Here is a 20,250-nt window from a genome sequence, read left to right as displayed (position 1 = left end):
TTGCAACCGGGTGGTATGGCAGTGCCTGGCAAGGATGTCCTAGGGAGCCAGGAGCAGGGCTGAGGCCAGAGCCAGCTGCCAGAGTTAGTGCTGCCTGATGTGCTGATGGCTCCCAGCATCACCGCCCGTCTGGGAGGTGCTGCCTGCTTTTGCCTCGGACAGGCAGGCTTGCAGACCAAGGGCATGCTGATTTGGCCCTAAACAACTTCATTCCCCCGCTGTCACGCCTGTACGTTGCGTGTTTGCTGTGCCTTTTTCCCCTGCTCCTGCTGGGGACCCCCGGGGCAGCGCTCCCAGCCTGGTGGCATGGGATCAGGTGCTCCCCATCCCGCCACTGCTGTGCTGAGCACAGGCTGCGGAGCGCAGGGGTGGCCCCAGGTCAACGCGTCTCATCTGCTGCGCTGGGCGCGGGGAAGGAGTCCACGGAAGCAGTGGAGTGAAGATTGCTCTTCGCCGCGGTTTTGCCGTGATGAGCTCCAGGCGCATCCACGAGCCTTCCAGGGACCGGGCTCAGCTGGGCTCAGGCTGCGGAGCCTGAAGTCTTGTGCAAAGCTCAGACAAAGGCAGCTAGCTTTTGCGGATGAAGGCTTTTGGGGCAAAATCAAGTTACAGCACAAGGGCAGTTTTGAGGAGCTGGTCACAGGCCAGGCCGCAGGAAGCTGATGCTGCTCCTATGTGCCTCATTTATAGAAATGTGGTTGGACTTTGGGTTGGTTTGGTTTTCTGATCCCCCAGAAGCAAAGCGTTGATAATCATAACTGACAAATACGAAACACGTTGTCATCTGCCTTAAATGTTATTCCCAGGACGCAGTCTTCTGGGATTTGAGGGTTAAAAAGTAGCTAAAAATAGCCCCGAAGTTACAAAGCTGAGAGCTTGCAAGGCCGCTGTCAGAGGCAAGGCGTGATAAAGGCCGTGGTCTTTTCTTCATGAGGTCCAAAGAAGGCCTGGGATCTCTGCCACTTCCTCGGGACTTGGCAAAGCCACTCTGACTCAGTTTCACCCGGGGAAAACGAAGGTCTGTCTTTGATATGAATTGCTCAGTGCTTTGTAAACACAGGTCTACCGGCTTTTAAAAAAAAAAAGACCCGTGGCAAGGCCCCGAGCCAGGCATGAGCTGATTGGAAAATCAGAACGGCCCTGGCCAGAGAGGCACCACCTCCCCACCCAGGGGCAGCTGAGAAGTAAACCAGGTGGGGTCTCAGCCTTGCCACCCACAGCAGGTATTTAATTTGTGTGGAAAGCATGGAGGGCTGAGGAGCTGAGGCGAGGTTGTAAATGGCGCTGAGTGGAGGAAAGCAATCCCAGCCCTCGGCTCCCTGCGCAGCAGGGCTCTGGGGACCGGTGGTCTTTGAGGGTGCCTGTCCCCAGGTAAAGTATTTACTGTAACTGCTTCCTGGCTTTAAGCATCTTCCAAATGTTTTGGGAAAGACCTCAAAGGTGTTGTGCTGTGCACCCAGTGTGATTTACTTAGGCCGTTACTGGGCCCTTGCTATGGGCAATGCAGTCTTCTACAGATACGTGTGAGAAAAGAGACTATCACGTGGACAAGGGCATCTCTTGGGTGGAAGTATGGCATGGCGTGTCTCTGCCATGGTTGCAGAGGTGCAAGCTGCTGCGCAGTGTTACCGGGCAGGCTGGAGGACGCTGTGAGTTGCTTTATTTTTAGGTCTTATTGCTGATTAAGTGCAAACTATTCAGTGTGTCCAGGCTGCTCAGCTTTCTTGGAGCACACCCCTGTCCTGCTCAGTGTGGACGGCAGGTTGGGAGGTCTGTTTTTCCTTGGAAATCTGTCCTTCCCTTGGTGCCTGTAGGGAAGGGAGAGATGTTGCATCAACGGAGGCAGGGCATGGGTGATGGGGGACGAACAGCACAGCTGTCTGCTCCCGGGGGGTGTTCAGGGCGTGGGGAGGGGCGGCAACCGGGGATTTCCTGCGAATGTTACTGGAGGTGGTGGGGTCACCAGCACCCTGCACAGAACCCCCCAGCTGGCCTTTGGGTTTTAAGGTTTTGAGGACCCCTGTCCCCAGGTAAAGTATTTACTGTAACTGCTTTCTGGCTTTAAGCACCTTCTAAATGTTTTGGGAAAGGCCTCAAAGGCGTTGTGCTGTGCACCCAGTGTGATTTATTTACACTGTCTGCTGCTCCATGTGCTTGTGCTGGTGTGGTTTGGGGGAGGTAGACCGCCTCTGCGACCGCCTACCTGCTCTGCAGAACGGGAGGCAGACTTGCTGAGTGAGAGCCTTTTCTCAAGACTTTTATCTGCATCTGAGGAAAAACAACACGCACAAACCTCCCATCATGGACCGACCGATGCAGGGAGCCCTAAAGCCCAGCTCCCATCCCAGCAGCTGGAGCAGGAAGGTTCCTTTCCGCACCGGCTCACCTTTTTGCTCCTGCAATGGCTCCATTTTCTTCTGGGGCTGTGGCAGCAGGATCTGGATCCCTTTCAGAAGCGTGAAGACAATGATGGTGTGACTGTCTGGTGAGGGAGAAGAGATGAAGTGGTACTGTGTGGCAAGCGCTCTGATGGCGAATGAGAGAGGACAGCAGGATGTGTCGTCCCCTTTGAATCCCATGGGGCTTGTACGGAGGTCAAGGAAGGGTGGTTGAGCAAGGGCATGAGTTACCCTTGACTGCAAAGCTGTTTGGGGGCTGCAGGGCAGGGGTGGCATGTCCCACCCTGGCTTTGCTGCAGGGTTGAGGTGTCCTGGGTGGCAGCCCGGAGGCTGGCGAGGAAATGGCATTTGGAGAGACGGGGACAGGCGCGGGCGCAGCTGCACAGACGTGCTCTCAGCTTTGTGCCCGCGTGGGTGGCCTCTCCCGGGAGGAGCACCGTGTTCGCGCCCATGAGGTGGGGTGCAGGCAGTATGGCTGGTCTCAGCAGGGACTGTGTAAAGGCGCAGGGAGTGCCACAGTGACTCCTGGAGATGGGAGAGGGACTCATGCCTGGCACCCTCCCCGCCGTGCGCGCCCCGCGCCTGCGCAAAACAGCCACCCTCAAAATAAGCGAAAAGCAAGACGTGGGCGATAGGAGGTTTTCTCTGCAATTACAGGTATTTTCCCTAGCAACAGTAGTGCCTTTTAAAGACAACATAACCGATTTTTCCCAGCTGAAAAGCAGGCTGTTTATCTAAAGGTCAGAAAAGCAAGATCCTTAGATAAATGTCATCAGTGCACGTGTGATAAGGTGCATAAAGGTCTCCCAAGAAAAAGGTGGCAGGTGCATTAGTGCAGTCACAAACAGCCACTGTTTTTGGGTTGCAGGCTGATTCGGTTTGCTCCTCTCTGACAGGGTGCTGCGGGCAGGGCTGCCCGCGGGCTGGCAGGCAATGCAGAGCAGCGGCCAGCCTACGCTGCACCCCGCGGGTCCAGCTCTGCCCCACCAAGGCATGACCTCCCTACTCAACCAGGCTGAACGTGCCAGCCGTGCAGGGCAGGAGAAATGAGACGAGTCTGCTAGATCACGCGTCTGTCCCATGGCACGCCACCGGAGCTGAGGGGTTTTATCTGCCTGGCTCTGGTTATGCGTCCCTGCGAGGTGCTACAAGGAACTGTGGCTTGGGGACAAGAGTTGTCCCAGGGACTTTCACTGCAGGATAAATGTCCACGTGAAGAAGATCAGAGTCTTTTCTGCACGTTCCCCGGGCTGTCTCTCCAGAGCAGTGTCTCAGCGCACTCGCTCTCTGAGGCTCTGTGTAGTTAAACGTGGGCTGCGAGGCTTGGGCAGCGGCGGGACTGCCTTAACCCTTGCAACAGTTGGCACTCATTGAACGTGTCCCTCAGCCCACCAGCTTCCTGCAGACCTCGGCAAACCCATGGCTTTGTCCCAGATAGCACAGCAGGTAACTCCTGTGCAACACGACGCTTCGGGCTTGTCGCGAGCTGGGAATAGGCGTGTGATGGGTTAGATTTGGCCTGTTTTTTTCTGCTGGCAATAGGCTTTTGTGTTAAAACGGCTATTTTTGATGTGGCCCTAGAAGGGCAGTGAGGCTCTGTAGCAAGGTGGAGACTCGAGCTGAACGTTGCATGTTATCCAGGGGAAAACTCAAGGTGTGGGGTGATTTGAGCTAATAGACATGGCTCGGCAGTCTTGGAGCACCCCAGCACGGGGGTCTGTTACCCCAGCTCGGCTGCGGAGCCGTAGCTGAAGCACCTGCCTGTAGGTATCAAAATCCTACAACTCTGCTGATTTTTAACAGGAACTTGACAGTGATAAATGACAGGGAGCAGAACATCAGCTTGCTGACACCCACTCGACCGTCAAAGCAAGATTAGTATGTGCCTATTTTGGTTTCCTCTTTAATCAAAAATCAATTAGACAATTACCAAATGAATATTCAGCCAGGGAGCCAAGTTGTCAGGCAAACTGACAGCACTTAGCACCATTTTCTTTGTGTTTTTCCGTTTAGAGTTATCCCGTGTACTGAAACTAAAAAAGTGGATGAGGAAGGGGGAAAAAAACCTCTTCCTCTTTCCATGGAGATGTCCTAGTGAGTGTCACATCAAATCCTGATGAAACTTTTTCTCCATTCCACATGTTCAAAGTGTCCTTCATGTAATGCCACTGAGCCTGGTGTTTGGCTGCATGGTTCTTCTTTTCCTGCTCCCATCTGATTTGCAACCCAAAAGATTAGTTGCTTTATTTCTGCTTTAGGGTGTGTGCATGAGAGTATTTTTAACTTGGTTTTTGAAGTAAACAGGAGTTACGCAACAGCTCTTTGCTCATGAAGTCTCTGCACCCACTTCCCTATTCCCCAAAGAAATTTCTAAAATCCCCACCAGGCAATTTTGACTGAATTTGAGGGGAAGGAACGGTTTCAAAGATGCTTCACTTTCCAGTAGGCCTGCACCATGTATGTCCTCAAAGCTATGTGAAGCAACTGTGTGAAGGAAGGGGCTTGGCTCTTTTAAGAGGAACATTGTGGGACACCAAAATCTGGACATCTCTGCATTGGAAGAACAAGCCTGAGGACAATTGTGGACAGGCACTCAGCTTACTTGGACTGTAGATGTCAGATGACTCGGAGGAGTTTTGTGTACCGGGCCAAGAGATTGGCACCCTGTCCTTTGTGTGGATCCAAAAGCTCCTCATCACCTTCCAGGTGCAGAACCTGTACGAGAAATACTGAAGGTGGCAAACCTCCAAGCAGACATCTACAGCTCAGCTCCTGGGGAGTGTCTCCTCTGCATTTTCATCATGTCAGAGGAACAGGTGGCTGGAGAACAAGGCTGGCATCCACAGAGCCTCCCCCACCTTGAGAGAGAGGGGATAGGTACCTTCTCCAGAAGTGCATCAGGATGGGGAAGATGATGACCTTGGCCCTGTGGTAGAGGATGCGGTTCAGTAGCCCCTTGGAAGATAAACCCCAGATTAAATCTCTCTCTTCTTCAGAAATGTTTACCTGGCCAATGAAAAGACCTTGATTAACCAAAGCAGTTTGGCACTCCTGGTGCACCCTAGAGGCACGTTTCTCTCCCTGACCCCACCTTGCATTTCATCAGTCTCTAAGAAGAGATACTAGTGATGTCCTGGCCAACTGTCCCAGGTACAAGGGTGGGATGACCCCTGGATTTCTCTGGAGGGCACTGTGCTGTGCTTTCCAAAGGGAAGGTAGGCAGAGCCATGGCTACTGTAGGGGAAAGAGGTGGGTGCAGTGAGGAGGGGATGATGGTGACATTGATCTCTGGAGACTGAGAGGACTGAATTGGTGGAGTCCAGCACCCATTCTGGTGCTTCAGCCCTAGCATTTCTCCAGCAGGTAAAAGATTTCACCATCTCTCTGTCCACCCACTTATTCTCAGTCTGTCTGGGTCAAGTGCTAGCACGGGTCTGGTGATGGATCAGTTCCCATCCCATGGAACCCAAGTGGAGGTCCCAAGTTCCAGACCATGCTCTGAAGCTTCACGGCATGTTTGGCTGGAGTGGGTCCAAACCTCTGCCTGGTTCCCCTTTCTCCACAACTGCTCACAGCTGCGATGCAATGGTCTTGAGCAATGAGCAGACAGCAGCCTTCAGCCTTCCTGGGCGGGTCCCAGCATCTTACCCGCAATTTGGGGGGAATATCGGAGTTCAAGAAGAGTTTGCTGATGATGGCAACTTTCCTTTTGAGAAAGGCAACTTGCTTTTCTGACTGCATGTTGCGGGCTGCCAGAGCTTCAACTGAATCAGCCAGCCTGGAAAACCTGCAAAGGCATGTGGGGTCTTGCTCTGAGACAAGTGCTCTGACTGCTAGGCTGGACAATCATGTCCCATCTTAGCTCCATATTTACTGGGTCAGAAAAAGCAATCTACAAGGTGTGGAACAGTGAAACAGGTGGGATGAAAAACCACTTCCCTCTTTGATCACCCTCGTGGTCATGGCATTCACCTGGAGGACGTGATATTTGCCCTTCTTCAGGAAAAGAGGGGAATCGAAACCTGCTCTTGCACATGTGGGGATGTGCTGACTGCAGGGCTGTTGTGCATCAGCCATGGCTTGTTCTCATGGGTAGGTCAGGGAACTGGACAAAGTCAATGGAGAAATGCCACAGCTGGCACATCAACAAAGGTATAAGCAACATGTTAGATTGCTTGGGACTATCAAACGAAATATACTTCTAGGATACTCAAACAGAATCCCTGAGCCAGGGGACTTTTTCTGGTTGAAATGGAAGGGTTTGAGGGCTCCAGAGAAGGGTAACCACGAGCAGATTGGATGTAGACAGCTACGGGGTGAGACTTTGGTTGTCTTTTGCTAGAATGTGATGTCCAGCCTTGCACAGAGGTGCTGATGGGAGTTTAGGGATGGCAGCACAGTGTGTGCTAAGAACTCCGCAGACCAGGCTTTATCTCCTGCGGAGAGATGGGCACCATCTGCGGGTGTGTTTGGGCCAGAGCCAAGGGAGGCTGGTGGTACCTGAGCGCCGGGTGGAAAGGGAACTTACTTGTCGATCTCCAGGTAAAAGCGGAGGTCGTCGACGAGGAAGTTGATGGTAATGAGCTGGCTGTTAAAGAGGCAGCGTTTCACTAATAGCACCTCCTTGTCCGGTGGAGTGCCGGCAGAGGCCGTGTGGGAGCGGGAAGTGCTCACGGTGCTGCTGCTCTGCGCTGAGTTGATGGGCAAGTCTGAGAGAGAGAGAGAGCTGTTGTGTCCTGCTTCTCCCAGCACTGGGTTTGAGGCCAGCTGGGCATCTGATGCTGAGCTATACCCTGCTCCTTCACCTCACCTGTGCTTGCTTTTCCTGCATGCAAGAAATTTGCTGAGGGTCTTTCTACCTAGGTGGACTACAGCCTTCCTGTAGCCAGGCTCTCCGCAGAATTCAGACCCATCCAGTGTGCAGCCCTCCTCCTAGCTTAGTAACCTCCTCCATTCATCCTCCTCTTTCCAGCATCTCCCATGGAGTGCTCATGTTCTCTGTTTTCATAGGGGATGGCCACAGTACATTAAATCAAAAGTCTGCCTGTCTGCCTCACCGCTATCCTGTCTCCGACAGAAGCCAGAAGCAGATAACTAGTGAGAAGGAAGGGTAAAACATCTGTGTTACTTCCCCCTTATAAAATGTTCTTCAGCTTCCAAACATTTTCATTTCCAGGGACTTCTTGATCTAGATGGAGTTTCTGTGTATTTAGCAGTTTCAGTGGGTTTCTTTTCTAACAGCTTTTCCAGCCTGCTCTCAAACCTGCCTGTAAACTTTAAGGATCTACCTGCTTTGGCAAAGCGCTCTGTAGTTCATCTCCCTGTTGCATGGAAAACCATCTCTGTTTGCTTATTTTTGGCCTGTGTCACCTTAGCTTCACTTAGTGCCTCCTGTTTTTTGTGGAAGGGATGCAAACTTGCATATACGTTATTCCTTGAGAGAAATGCAACAGCATCATGGGGATGGGAGATGAGCCACAGGTTTCCTCTGTTTACTTCTCTGTCTAAACCCAGGACTGTCTTGGGGAGGGAGGTGAGGGGTGGCAGGAATCCAGACATACTTTCCTCCTCATTTTCTAGTTCTTGCCGGAGAAAGGCCTCAAACTCCACACGGTGTTTGTCATTGTCCATCTCCCGCCGGAACTTGCAGATGCTCTTGACGATGTCCTTAATGGCGCGCCAGGCCCACCACTGCAGACACACGGCACAGCCCTGGGAGCCATCCCTTGGCTGCAGCGACAGGGCTTGCTCCCAGACACAGCCCTCCCATTTGCACCCACCACCATAAGCTGGAGCACCAGAGTGACCTATGAAATACCAGACCGGTATTTCTGGGTGTCACTGGTGGCTATAGGTGGTAGTGTGAATCACTTGGCCAGTCCTAACCAAATCTGGTGGAGTCCAAATCTGGTGTGGAACCAGACTCCAGAGCCTGTAGGAATGAGGCTTTACCTATCAGCTGCCTTTGTGCAACCCTCCAAGTCTGACCCCCTCACCCTATTCATGTGAGCACAGCTTGACCCACAGCATCTCCTCTCTTTCTTGCCTGGACAACATCCTCAGCCTCCCAGCAGAGAGGGTCTGTCCTTACCATCTTGTTTGTCTTGAAGTTCCCAGTCCCATGCCGCAAATGATGGTTAGACTTATGCGTGTCGCTCGGGGGGAACAGGTCCTGGTACTCCTTAAACCTGCCGGCGGGAACGTCAGAGAAGGAGCATCAAGGGCGGCCAGATGCAGGAGGAGGAGGGTGGCTGAGTAGGGGGAGCAGCTGACAGGGGCTGGGGATCCCATGGGATTTTTGTTCCTTGAGGACGTTGGAGAAAGGGACGTGGGGCTGGATCCCCTCCCCTGGGCTTGGTTCGTACACGTAGCAGGCTTGGGAGTGTCCACCCTGCTTATCTGCAATGTGTTTCCTCCTCCAGTCCAGCACTCTACAAGCCCAACAGTGATTTGGTCCCCATGGGACAAGCCCTGCCAGCTTTGCACAGGTATATGTACCATCAGCTGCAACAGCAGTTTTGCTGGGGTGAGGGCCTGGCTGGGATTTTGATGCACCAGCTGATAGTTCACAGGGAAACATGTTTGTAGCAGTTGCTGTCTGTCACCTTGGGGTTCGCATGGGAAGGATGTGTTTGTGTAACTACTGGGCTTAGGAACCAGCTTGACCCAGGTCCTCACCATCGTTTCTCCATTGTTTTCTGGATGAAGATCTGTGCTGTCATCAACATGAAGGGGCTGACTACTTCGGCCTCATTTATTTCTCTGATGATAGAAGAGTGGCAGTCCAGCTGCTCCTCTGGAAGAGAAGTGTGGTTACTGCCTGCCCCTGCCAGCCACCCCCAAACCACTGTGACACCTCTTCCTACCCTCACATCGGCAAGTGGCACCCTGTCCCACCGCTGCCTGCCCTCTCTGCTCTTTGCCAAATTTGGTTGTCTCATCTCTTTTCCTTTCTATACTGTGCTAATTGCACATACTTTGGGAGTGAAGCTGTGACATCTAACGGAGACAAGATAGGGAAGAGCTATTTCTGCCACTGCAGGAATAGCATGTTACAGGTCTTGGTCAGTAGATCCTGCCAAAGAAGTAGACCACCTTCCTAAAAATATAAATGGTGGTGGAAGGCCTCAGCAAATAAATGCTCCACTGGATGGGAAAGGAGAATTGGCAGGTCTGTGCAAGAGGATATAAAATCTGCAACCAGCATCCAGCTCAGGGAAAAGAGGCTTTCATCGTGAATGGAGTAAAATGCAGAGTGGGAGGGTGCCTACCAGCTGGGATTTCACCATGGAAATAATTTCTGACAATGCTGTTAATGAGGAAGCTCTTCGTCTTGGGGTTGGTCTCTGTGACTAGCTTCTCCACGGCTATCCAGAAACACAGTGGTTTATCTGCATTGCGCTTCTCGAGGAACTGCTTGAAGAACTGCAGGTGGGCAGGGTTGTGTAGCACTTTCACAAAGTGCCTGCAGAGGAAGAGACACCAGGAGATGTGATCTCTGTGGTACCAGTGACCTGGAAAATATCCAGGACTTCTGTGCTTGCTTTTCTTCAGGTGTCTCTTTTGTTGGAAGAGCTAGAAACCTGGGTGACTGGCACATGGGATCTGTGGAGTAGATGGGCCAGTAAAGGTCCTGGTGGAGCACAGCCTCCCTTGTCTGTCTTGCCCATAGAATCGTTTAGGTTGGAAAAGACCTTTAAGATCATCATTCACCAAGCCGTTGGGAATCCATGGGCGGATTCTCCTGACAAGCTGTTTCTTTTCTGTCATAGGTGCATCTGCCCAACAGCTTTGCTGCCACGTATCCGAAGGAACTGGTCTCAGCCTGAAAAGGAGGCTTCACCCAGGGAGTCAAGGAGAAGGCAGGACTCTGGGTTTGTGATGGAGACCTCCGAACCTGCAAATGGACTGGGCAGCCCCGCAGGGGCCAGGGAATGGGGCACCTGGAGGGACTAGTGGGAGGAGGAGGTTGTGATCACTTCTGGCACTTGCTGAGAATAAACAATAATTGGCCACCGGACGGCAGAGAGCGTTATGCCTTTGGCTGTGGAGAGGGTGTCCTGGAGTGGAAAACCTTTGCCACTTGCAGGGATATTGATGGCTGTAAAGCCAGAGGACAGCTATGTTGACAAGATTCAGCAGAGCTTTGGAAAATTAAGGGAGTGGATTGGTATTTTTGGGTCATTTATGAGGTTAGCAAGCCCTTATTTGAAAATCACTGGACTGGGTCACATATTTTCTTTGTTTAAGTGTGGCTCCCAAGACTGACTTTCACAATAAATGACGAGAGCTGCTCCTACTCAGGACTTGTGTCCTGGTTACCGTTTACATCCCAAGGTGAAGCTGTGAGGACTCATGTCTGGAGTATTCCCAGGAGGTGAGACATGAGCCACAGGGACATTCATGTGGTCAGCAAGTACAGAGGCTTAAGTGTGGTCACAGGGTGATTTTAAGTGATTTTTCTGGGAATCTGAGGGCTGCCCAGCTGTAGTATTAGGTGGCATGCCAGGGAGTGATTGAGGATGAAGTGCATGAGACTTGCACGAGAGGTGTAAATCTGAACTAGGGGATTGGGGGTGTGTCAAAACATTCTTCTCCTTTCCCTGGTAACTCTACAGCTCGGACCCACAGTCCACCCGTGACTACATCTAAGAGGTCCCAACGATGAAGCAGGGAGCAGTGGCACTACAGGAAGGCACTGGGAAAAATCTACTTTCTGAAAGAGTGGAAGTAGCAAAAGCCAGCAAAGCCCTGTGCTGCAAAGTACCAGACCTGGGTCTTCCAGATGGCTTCTCTACTGCAACAGTGGTGGACTTGGACATGCTTGATTTGCTTTTTCTCACGGGAACAGATGATTTCTTTCTGTTCTCGGGTTCAACAGCTGTGGGGACAGAACAGGGTTGGTCCCTTCCTCAGGTGACATCCAGAGCCTGCTTACAGCTGTCCACAGGGCAAAGGACCCCAGAGCCACGGACCCCAGAGCCACCATGCTGATGTCTGCATGGTGAGCCTGGCTCAGGAGACACTGGGTGCTGTGGGAACTCTTCACCTCCGCATGGTTTGATATTCTCAGCATCAGCTTCAGAGAAGCCCTCCCACTCCCACCCTCTCTGGCTGGATTAACATCCCAAAAACACACCTTTCAAGGGTGGCTAGGCCTCTCCCTCCTTCTGGAGATGTTCTACCAGATGATGGGATGCAAGCAGGTAAGACCCCTGCTTGTCTAGTCCCCTAAGGGTATGCTGGAGCACCTGAAAGGGCATGGTGGTTGGGAGCCCACTCTGCTTCTAACCTGCTCAGAATGGACTCACCAAGTGGTGGGCTTTTGGGAGACAGCTCATTTTCCTTGCTTGGGCTACCCACAGCCAGCGAGGGTTTCTGAACAGCCAGCTCATTTGACATCATCTTCTGGGAGTCTGCATCAGACAGAGAAGAGGGGACAGATCCCATGTTCATTCCTTCTGGCTACAACAGCCCTTCAGCACTTGCTCCGAGTGCCGTGTTGTGATCGTTACTCACCTTTCCTTTCCCTTTGTGTGTCCTGTTCCCATGGGCTACGCGTGACACTGCATTTCTCGGGTATGACTGAGGCCCCACAAACTACCAAGGGTTGCTACAGGTGACTACTGTCACTCTCAGTGCACCAGCAGGTGCCCAGAAACCTGATGTTGTTCTCAAAAGATTACGTGAGAAGACAAAGCTGATGTGTTACACCAGCATGGCCAGTCCCAGCGTTCACAGAGGAAGTTCAAGATGTGGAAGTGGGATGACAGTGGCTGGCACAGGGTTTCAGTCACTTTGCTGCATCCTCCATTTGATCTGGTGACCCAGGCCAGTGCAGGGATGTGGCATTTGGTGCCTCTGGTACTGGCAGGAGGGAATTTGGCCCATAGGTCACTGCCAAAGCTTGGATTACAGCTCCCAGACAGCCTGTCCCAACCCACTCCGTGATGTCCATGCCCTGTCAGCAATACAGCAAGGCATCCGCGCGGCAGGGGCATTGGTCACCACGGGTGCACAAAATATGCTTCGTTAGCCTGAGCCAACATGAGGCACAGCAGAAATTCAGAGCCGCCTCTTACCAGTGCTGCACGGGAGAGGTTCCACCTCTGCCTGGATGGAACCCCCCTTCTGGAGGTCCTGAGTGGCAATTAATCGCCAGTGCTTGGAGGAGAGACCTTCCAAGTTCCTTGTGCCTTGCAAGGCCTGGCTCAGCTTCAAGGACTGGATTATCCGCTGGGACAGGAGGAAATGTTCACCTTTCCCGACAGCGTGGCCTTGCATCTCGGGCATCGGGACATCGCTCTGTGGAGACTACAGCGAGAAGAGCAGAGGGTGATTGCACAGAGCACGTACCCACCCGAGGAGCTGCTCCTGCACTCCAGCGGGCTAGCTGCACGTTTTGCTGCGCCTTGGAGTACAAACCGACCCAAGTTGCATCTCCGCTTTAGCTTTAAACTGTCTGGAACAAATCTACATGAGCACGAAGCTCAGCATAGACTTTAAGCCTACCCCTGCAGCTGCTTAAAGCTGGCTCACATCTGCCTGCAGCTGGGATGTACCGGGAACATGCAGCAGGTCCCCCAGGCAGCAGCTTTCCTGGAGAAATCGGCATCCACCCAGGAGGGCTGAAAGCAGCCCTGAAGGTGTCCCCGGCAGACAGGTAACCTCGTGTGCCTTTTTGGTTGGCTGCTATCCCTGGGACCGGCTCTACCCAATGCCCTGGGAGTGCCTCCCTCGCCCCCCGCCGAGACCCTCCTGCGGATTTTGGCCCTTGCCTGGCCCGCCAAGCAGCAGGGTCAGAGCGGCTGGAAGCCAACCGAGATACAGGTTGCTGGGAGCGAGCACCAGAAATAACCCTGCTAAGCCCCCGAGCAGTTCCCCTGACATCAGTGCAGTGAGACCCGGGAGGAGTTTGGCTTAGGGGATGCTGCCCGCAGAGAGCATAGCCCCAACACCTGCTGAAGTGCTAATTGCACTCCCAGACCAGGTCTGTGCTCTGAGGGGTAATTTCCTTGACAAGAGATGCTTAAAAAGCCCGGGCAGCTAATTAGCTTACAGCCAAGACCATTTAATGAATCGGAGTCAGGAGCTGCCAGCTGACTTTTCCAAAATGCTCAGCTCTTGCTGACTTGAGATGCTGGTGTGAGCCAGGTCTTTGGGGCCACTAGCCCTGACAGCCTCTCCTTACCCTCTCCAGGATCATCTGCTGATTTTATATTGCGGTTTGGGGAAAAACCTGAAGGCTGGTTTGAAAAACACCGTTTGCAGGGAGGAAAACTGCCTGCATAGGTTGTGCAGGGATGCAGGTGGGATGCTCACGGGGTTCGGTCTGCAAGGAGGTTTCCTGGTGTAAGGTTAGCATTTAGGGCATTGATAAACACGAGGTGTTAGTGCGATGTCTGCTGCCAGGAGGGATAACAGTCCAGGAAGATGAGTGCTTGTATGACTCTGCTTTCTTGTCATCCCTTTACACAGTGGAAAACATATGGAAAACTTGAGCACGGTTGAATCATAGGCTAAGAGGCTGCATGCCCTTTTCCCCCAGTGTGTTGGCCAGGCACTCGTGCTGGGACAGGGACATATGCATGTGTGTCTGCACATGACTCACATTAATAGCAGTATTTGCTGTGGACAAGGAAAAAATGGGGAGAGTTAATTCCCAGAAGTGGGCAACCATGAGGCAGTTGCCCAGCGCACTGCCTGCTGCTGGTCTCACCCCTGCCTACCCTGAAAGACTGCGTTTAAGTTTCTCCCTGCTTTTGGGCCGGGTCATGGCCCGTCTCAGGGGAGCTCGTGCAGGGTGTGCCTGCAGCACTGCTGACTTAGGGGATGCTGTGGTGGAAAAGCTGAGGATCGGGTCGTTGCTCCAGGCAGCTGGAGCAGAGCAGGCTCTGCCGTATCACCCTGTGGCAGCACTGGCTGAGGGACACCGTGGGATGCTGGACCACTGCTCCTAATGCTGGGCTTTTCCCTCCCTCCCTCCCTCTCTCCAACTTTTTGCATCCCACTGGTGCCTGCATACCCCACGAGGATGTCTGTGTCCCCTGTGCATCCCCGTTACCATAAACCGCAGGAACATCCTGTCATCGTCAGCCAGAAAGTCCTCAAAGAAGCAGCAGAGCACCTGAGGAAGAGCAAAGGTGGGTTGTCCTCAGTCAGTGCTCCGGGAGCAACCACTGCTCCCCAGCCCCACTGCACCCTGAGGGTGCAGTGGAGATGCCGTGGGCAGGTTACACGTCGCTGAGATGCCCAGGACAGCTCTGCCAGGAGCAGCACACGCAGCCTGGTCTGTTGGGCTGCTCAGAGGCTGCCCAGAAGGGCTTGGGTTGTAAATGTGTTTTACTGGTGTTGCGCTGGAACCAGCGACTGGGATGCGAAAGGGTGGCCACTGCCCTGCTGTCCCTTGGCATGTCCATCTAACAGCCAAGGTCACCAGCTGCTAAATGACTGCTCGCTTCTGCCCCGCTGCCCGGCAAACCAGTGAGGATGCTCCTCTCCACTGGCCTGCCCCATCTTGGTCACTGGTTCCAGTGCAAGGTGGCTTGCAACTGTAAGTTTTTTTCCCTTCCTAATCTCTCTTCATTGTCATTTTCCAAATACCTCTCTTCTTAAACATGCCCACAGCCCTCACACCGACCCAGGGGTGCCAATGCCAGCTGTACCTCCCAGCCTGACCGCTGCCAGCACCACTCTGTACCTTGCAAATCTCCTCCTGGGCTCTGAATATCCAGGGGGAGAATTCTCCAGACATCAGATGGTTCCGCAAGCTCCTGAGGGTCCTGGTCTCCAAGGGAAGTGGCTCAATGGTGCCCTCCTCCAGGTAGGTCTTGCATATCTTCTCCCCGATCAAATGACACAGGAAGAAACTGTTTTCTCTGCTGGGGTCCAGCACCACGGGCAGAAATTCCTCCAGGTCATGCCACAGGTCCAGGAGACGAGTCTCCACAGACCGGTCCTGGCTCTTCAAGAAGTCCCTGAAGGGCCGCCCTGCACAGGTCTCAGCGCTAAGGGCCCAGGGAAGGAAACTCAAGGTCTTGACCATCTTTTTCAGGGATGGCAGCTGGACAAGGGGTGCAGAGGAATGCAAGTTAGAAAGGACTTTCTCTTCACAGAGGTCTTCCAGATGAAGGACCTGTTCTGCATTGGGTCTGGGTCTTGATCTTTTGGGAGAGTTTGCTCCTCCTTTGCCTCCAAGGGCATCTGACTTATGAGGAGCTGATCCCAAAGCATCCTTATCTAGACATGATTCCTTTGTGTTCCCAGTTGGCTTCAGCTGCCTTTCTGGTCGCATCTGAAAACTGGGCACCTTCGTTTCTTGGGTGTCTCTTCCCTCCTTGACCACAGTCCAGATCTCTGCTTTGGCCTTCCTGCTGCAGTAGGTCCCTGACAAACCCTGGCTCCTTTTAATATGCATGGTGAGGAGATTCTCTGAAAAGCCTGAGGGCTCCTGCAAATTGGCCTGTAATAAACGCTCCCGATATTCCTGCAGCAGAGGCCAGCATGATTTCTCTTCCTCCATGCCCATCTTGCAGTGGATGAAGAATTTAGGGAGCCAGTAACTCTGAATCATAAAAAGGGTCCGTTCCTGCATCTTGCTTAGGGTCTCCTTCCTGGTGCTGATGGGCTGAATGTGCCTGGCTTTCAGCTGTGACCCTGAAATGGATGCAGGGGATTACAACGAGGGGGCTGGCTCCATCCAGACCTGCTTGTGCCAGGCGAGTTCCCCAGCCAAGCAAAGCTGGTGACGGTAACCCATCTCCCTGGGAGCATCCAGGAAAGTCCACCTCACTGGAAGGGCACTGCTCATCCCTGGCTTATAAGAAACATCCCATGTTTCTTACCAGTGATGGTCCTACAGAGAGTGACGATGCTGGAGCCTTCGCGCAGGTGAGTGGCTTTCAGCCTGTGGAGCAAGGACAGATAGAGGTCCCTCTGCCTGGCATCTGACTCATCAAGCCCCAGGAGCCTTTCGGTGGTGAGCCAGAAGTTGATCAGTTCTTCCCCTATGGATCAGACAGGGATGGAAGTTGGAGGGAGTCCCTGAAAGCCCTGCTGATGAGCGAAGCAGACTGTGATTTTTAAAAAAGAAAGAAGGAAAGATCTCCTGGATGAGGTAAGAGACAGGGCTGTGCATCTCCCCAGCATGCAGCGCCCACGTTGAGGCTCTGCTGCTGGCTCATCTTCCAAAACCATGTCTGGGATCACAGTGTCTCCTCTCCCACCGGTGCTCACCCGTGCCCTCAGGTCTGTGCCAGTGTCCCGCTGGGCAGGTGGCCCACGGCTGGCTGAGAAGGGGCTGTGGAGTGCCCCGTGCCCACCTGCCGTTCCTTGGACGAAGGCCCGAAAGCGCCACATGCCCTGGCTCCCGCTGATGCACTTCTCCAGCAGCCACCGGTCAGCGCTTTGCCAGTTCAGCAGTCTTGCTGTCAGAGAGATCGCAGAGCACGGCATCGGGGGGTGCGTGCAGGAGCAGCCCCCAAGAAAGCCCTCCAGACCCCACCAGCATCCCCCCAGCCTCCCTGATGCAGGCTGCCGGAGGGCAGCAGCGCTGTGAGCCGGGAGACCAGCAAATCACACTGACATGGGAGTTTTGGGCAGGATTGTGGGATGCACGTGTGGTGTTTGCAAGGATGCAGTACAACCCACTCATGTCGCTGACATTCTGCCCAGCTATCGTGCCTCTTCCCCTTGCAAACATCCATCTTTTTTGCCTGAATTTGGGTCTTGCCCTCAACCTCCTTTAGCCCAAGGTTAAACCTGAGTGGAGAAGCAGCAGCAGTGCATTCAGCAACGGCACTGGAGCAAGCCTTGATGAATTGCTTATTTTTCTGAAACAAAAACCTGCATCCCCACTGCTATAGCTTTCTTTCCAGTGGCCTCCCCTTGCACTGACAAAGCAGTTGGCTGGGCTGAGATGGCTCATTTTATGGGCAAAGCAGAGCACAGTTCAAACGCTGCTGGTAGGACAGACCACGGCATAGACCTATTCGCCCAGCGTAGGATTCATCGGACAAGGACCGTATCGCAATACAGTGCTAGAGCTCTGGGCACCCTGCATAGCAGCAAATCTGAAATGCCAGGACCCCCGTTTCCCGTGCCCGAAGATGCTCTCCAGCCCCACTCCACCCATGAGCTGCACAGTAAACCCTGCTAAGCAGCTATTTCAGCTCAACTCCACAGAGGCAGTGAGCCTGTACTAACAGGGCTGTGGGGTAAAGCCTCGCTCATCCCAGAGAAACCCTGGGGTCTGCCACATCCCTAAAAATGGGACGTGCAATGCCTTTTTAACCTGGAGCGGAGGCACGACCCGCTGGGCAGGCACCGGGCGGTGACAGCCCCGGTGAGAGGAAGCCCTGCTGCGGTGGCGAAGCCACTCCGATTTCCTCCGTGCCGCAATGACTCACCTGCTTCCCCCGAGCGAACGAAACCCAGGAGCTTCTGGCAGAGGACGAGGTGGAGGCACAGGCTGGATTTGCAGAAGTGAGGCAGCCGGTGCTTTTCCAGCAAAGCCAGTAAAGCCGGGGGGCTGAGATCCTGCGTTGCACCCCCCGCGCCCAAGGAGAGGATTAGGCTGTGAGCAAGGAGCCATCTCTTGCGTGGGGATTAGGGTGAGTAACGGGCCACTGCTATGGGGGAAGGAGGCAGGGAAGGTGCTGTGTTGCTGGACGGCGATGCAAGCCATCCCCGTGCTGAGAAAGAAGGGGGTTACTTGAGCTATCGCCCCTGCCTGCAGCCCCACGAGCTCTGCCTGCAAACCTGGGAGACCCGGTGCTGCGTGGCTGCCTGCAAGGCTGCCTCTCCTTGCAGGCTGCCTGCTTTCCCGAGCCCGGGCAGGAAGGCACAGCAGCTTCCTGGCAGCACGGAGGGGAGCATGTTCCCTTTTGCTCTGGGATCTGAGCACTGCAAATGGCGCTTGTGGCTGTGGGGAGGGCTAAGCCAGTTTGAGGATCAACAGGACCCTGGCTCCTGGTGAATTCAGGAGGAATACAGGTCACAAGGGGCTGATATTCATGGCCTCCTTCCCTGCCACCACACACGCTCTCCTTAACTCCAGCTATCGATGTTTACTGAGGGTTGGATGGACCTCATAAGCTGTCCATGCACCAGGACTTTAAATGGCTTGTGCTCCTCCCAGGGCTTAAAAGCAAAGTGATACCTGGGTTTGAAATGGTCTGCACGAACAGGAGAGCCAGAGTGTAGCCTTGGCAATGAGAAACCAACTCCTTCCCTCCCCTGCCCTGTGCCCTTCCTCCCGCCTCCTCACCCTCCTTGCAAGGGGCATTTTCTCACCAGGCAGCTTGGCAGCTCTGGCCAGAGGTCCCACTGACCTGTGCTGCTGATGTAAATGGGTGTCTGGCCAAAAACCTGTACCGAAAGGAAAGGGGAGAGCTGAAAGAGATGGAGGGGGGCAGGGGAGCCCAGATCCCAGCTGTTCTAGTTAGTCCTTACTACGGAGAAGGGCAACACCTTCCCTTTCAGACCTCTATCTCCAAGCTGAGGTCCACAGGTTTCCCTCATTTTCCAGCCTGAGTGTGGTGTATTCCCAATTTTCCCTGGGCCTCTAACACCGCAGAAGCTGAAAGTTTGCCTGAGAAGAGCTCAGAAAGGTCCTGAGCTTTATAGTGCAGAACGGACTTACGGGGAGATTCAGAAATGTGTTGAAAAAGTCGACAAAAACATCATCTCTCAGCAGAAGCCCCATGTCTGTGGAGGCTATGGTTGCTACAAGGGGGAGAAGAGAAAGTTACCTGGGCTTTGTGTTGCCAAGTGTGATATAAATGTGAACCAAAGGATGAGTTTTGAGAGGGACAGCTCTAGGGAATGTGCAGGATGGGCTCGTCCCGTGCATGCACAGGGGGATTTGGAACTGTGACAGTCCATGAAATCTGGGTCCCAGTGCACCTGCGTGCTCTGGGTGGGTGGCACAGGGTGTTTGGAAAGCACCCAGTTCAGCTGCATGCAGGAGCTGGAAAGTTTGTGCTGTGCTCCGGTGCTGCTGCTCCAGCCCCACCGCCCTGATGCCCCCTGAGTCCTCTTGCTGAGGTTCTGGTAGCAGATTCCCCCAAATTAGCAGGCACCATCAGGCTGGGCGCAGCTTGTGGCTCTGGGTAGAGTGACAGTCGCTGCAGACCCCCACCCCATCCACCCAGGACATCAAGACAGTGTGTCTGTTGTGCCACTCCCACGTGAGGGGGTGGACTGGCATCAGCCTACTTGCACGAAGGCACAGCTGTGTCACAGGGAGGACCGTTTCGGAAGCCTAACGCTGGTTTTTCCCCCACTGTCCCCTTCGGGGTACGCTTAGAGGGGCTGTAGCCTCCAGCAAAGGTAACGCACCGGTGGCCGTCATGCTGCCGTCTCCCAGGGATATGTTCTGGAGTGCCGCGCTGCTTGTGACACACTTGTTCTGGCAGGTCCTCGGGCTCTCGGGGGAACCATGGGGCTTTCAGCACCTCCCTCTTTGCTGTCCTTCAGGGAAACGTCACTTTTTTAATCACCAGCCCTGCAAACACAGTTGGGCAGGCCTGAAAGGAAACTCTTCCCCTCTGCCCTCTTCGGCAAACTTCTCGCCTTCAAACCAGGCTCTTGGTAGCACCTCGGCACTGTGCATGGTTGCTGTCAGCATATCTGCTCAGATGGTGACAGAAATGTCACGGGAGACCCTGCTATGTCTGCCCCAGACAGAGCAACCCCAGATTCCTTTCTAGCTGTCCTGCTTCATCAGATTTGGGGCTGAGACCCAACCTTGGAGACCTTCCAGTGGGAAGAGGAGAAAGAAGGAAGGAACCACATCCCTCTTGCAGTAGCAGTGACCTGTTTCCCTGGCAGCAGGAGGAATCAGCTCCCC

The 20,250-nt window shown here is 53.7% G+C and overlaps 1 protein-coding gene across 1 annotated transcript; it reads right to left on the bottom strand.

Moving 5' to 3' along the window:
* Nucleotides 1-567: 567 nt before the first annotated feature.
* Nucleotides 568-19,752, bottom strand: RGSL1 (regulator of G-protein signaling like 1). The gene is made up of 19 exons (XM_010283653.1): nucleotides 19,740-19,752; nucleotides 19,042-19,124; nucleotides 18,667-18,767; nucleotides 17,807-17,973; nucleotides 16,244-16,405; nucleotides 15,100-16,055; nucleotides 14,464-14,526; nucleotides 12,482-12,713; nucleotides 11,711-11,815; nucleotides 11,172-11,280; nucleotides 9,671-9,864; nucleotides 9,078-9,195; nucleotides 8,491-8,587; nucleotides 7,961-8,090; nucleotides 6,928-7,108; nucleotides 6,048-6,186; nucleotides 5,258-5,405; nucleotides 2,387-2,482; nucleotides 568-587 (listed from the first exon to the last, which is right to left on the bottom strand). Exons 1-19 carry the CDS (start codon nucleotides 19,750-19,752, stop codon nucleotides 568-570), a joined length of 3,114 nt encoding a protein of 1,037 aa, XP_010281955.1.
* Nucleotides 19,753-20,250: the final 498 nt, after the last annotated feature.

The sequence above is a fragment of the Phaethon lepturus genome, unplaced genomic scaffold (assembly GCF_000687285.1).
Source record: "Phaethon lepturus isolate BGI_N335 unplaced genomic scaffold, ASM68728v1 scaffold10273, whole genome shotgun sequence".
In the NCBI taxonomy this organism is placed as follows: Eukaryota; Metazoa; Chordata; class Aves; order Phaethontiformes; family Phaethontidae; genus Phaethon; species Phaethon lepturus.
Note: the sequence above shows the minus strand (reverse complement) of the source record. Positions and strands in the feature narration are given on the sequence as shown.

Coding starts and splice junctions, on each gene's coding strand:
- RGSL1 (XM_010283653.1), bottom strand. Junction 17,974..18,666: donor AAATGCCCCTTGCAAGGAGG/GTGAGGAGGCGG, acceptor CCTTGCTCACAG/CCTAATCCTCTCCTTGGGCG. Junction 16,406..17,806: donor CGTTCGCTCGGGGGAAGCAG/GTGAGTCATTGC, acceptor TCTGATCCATAG/GGGAAGAACTGATCAACTTC.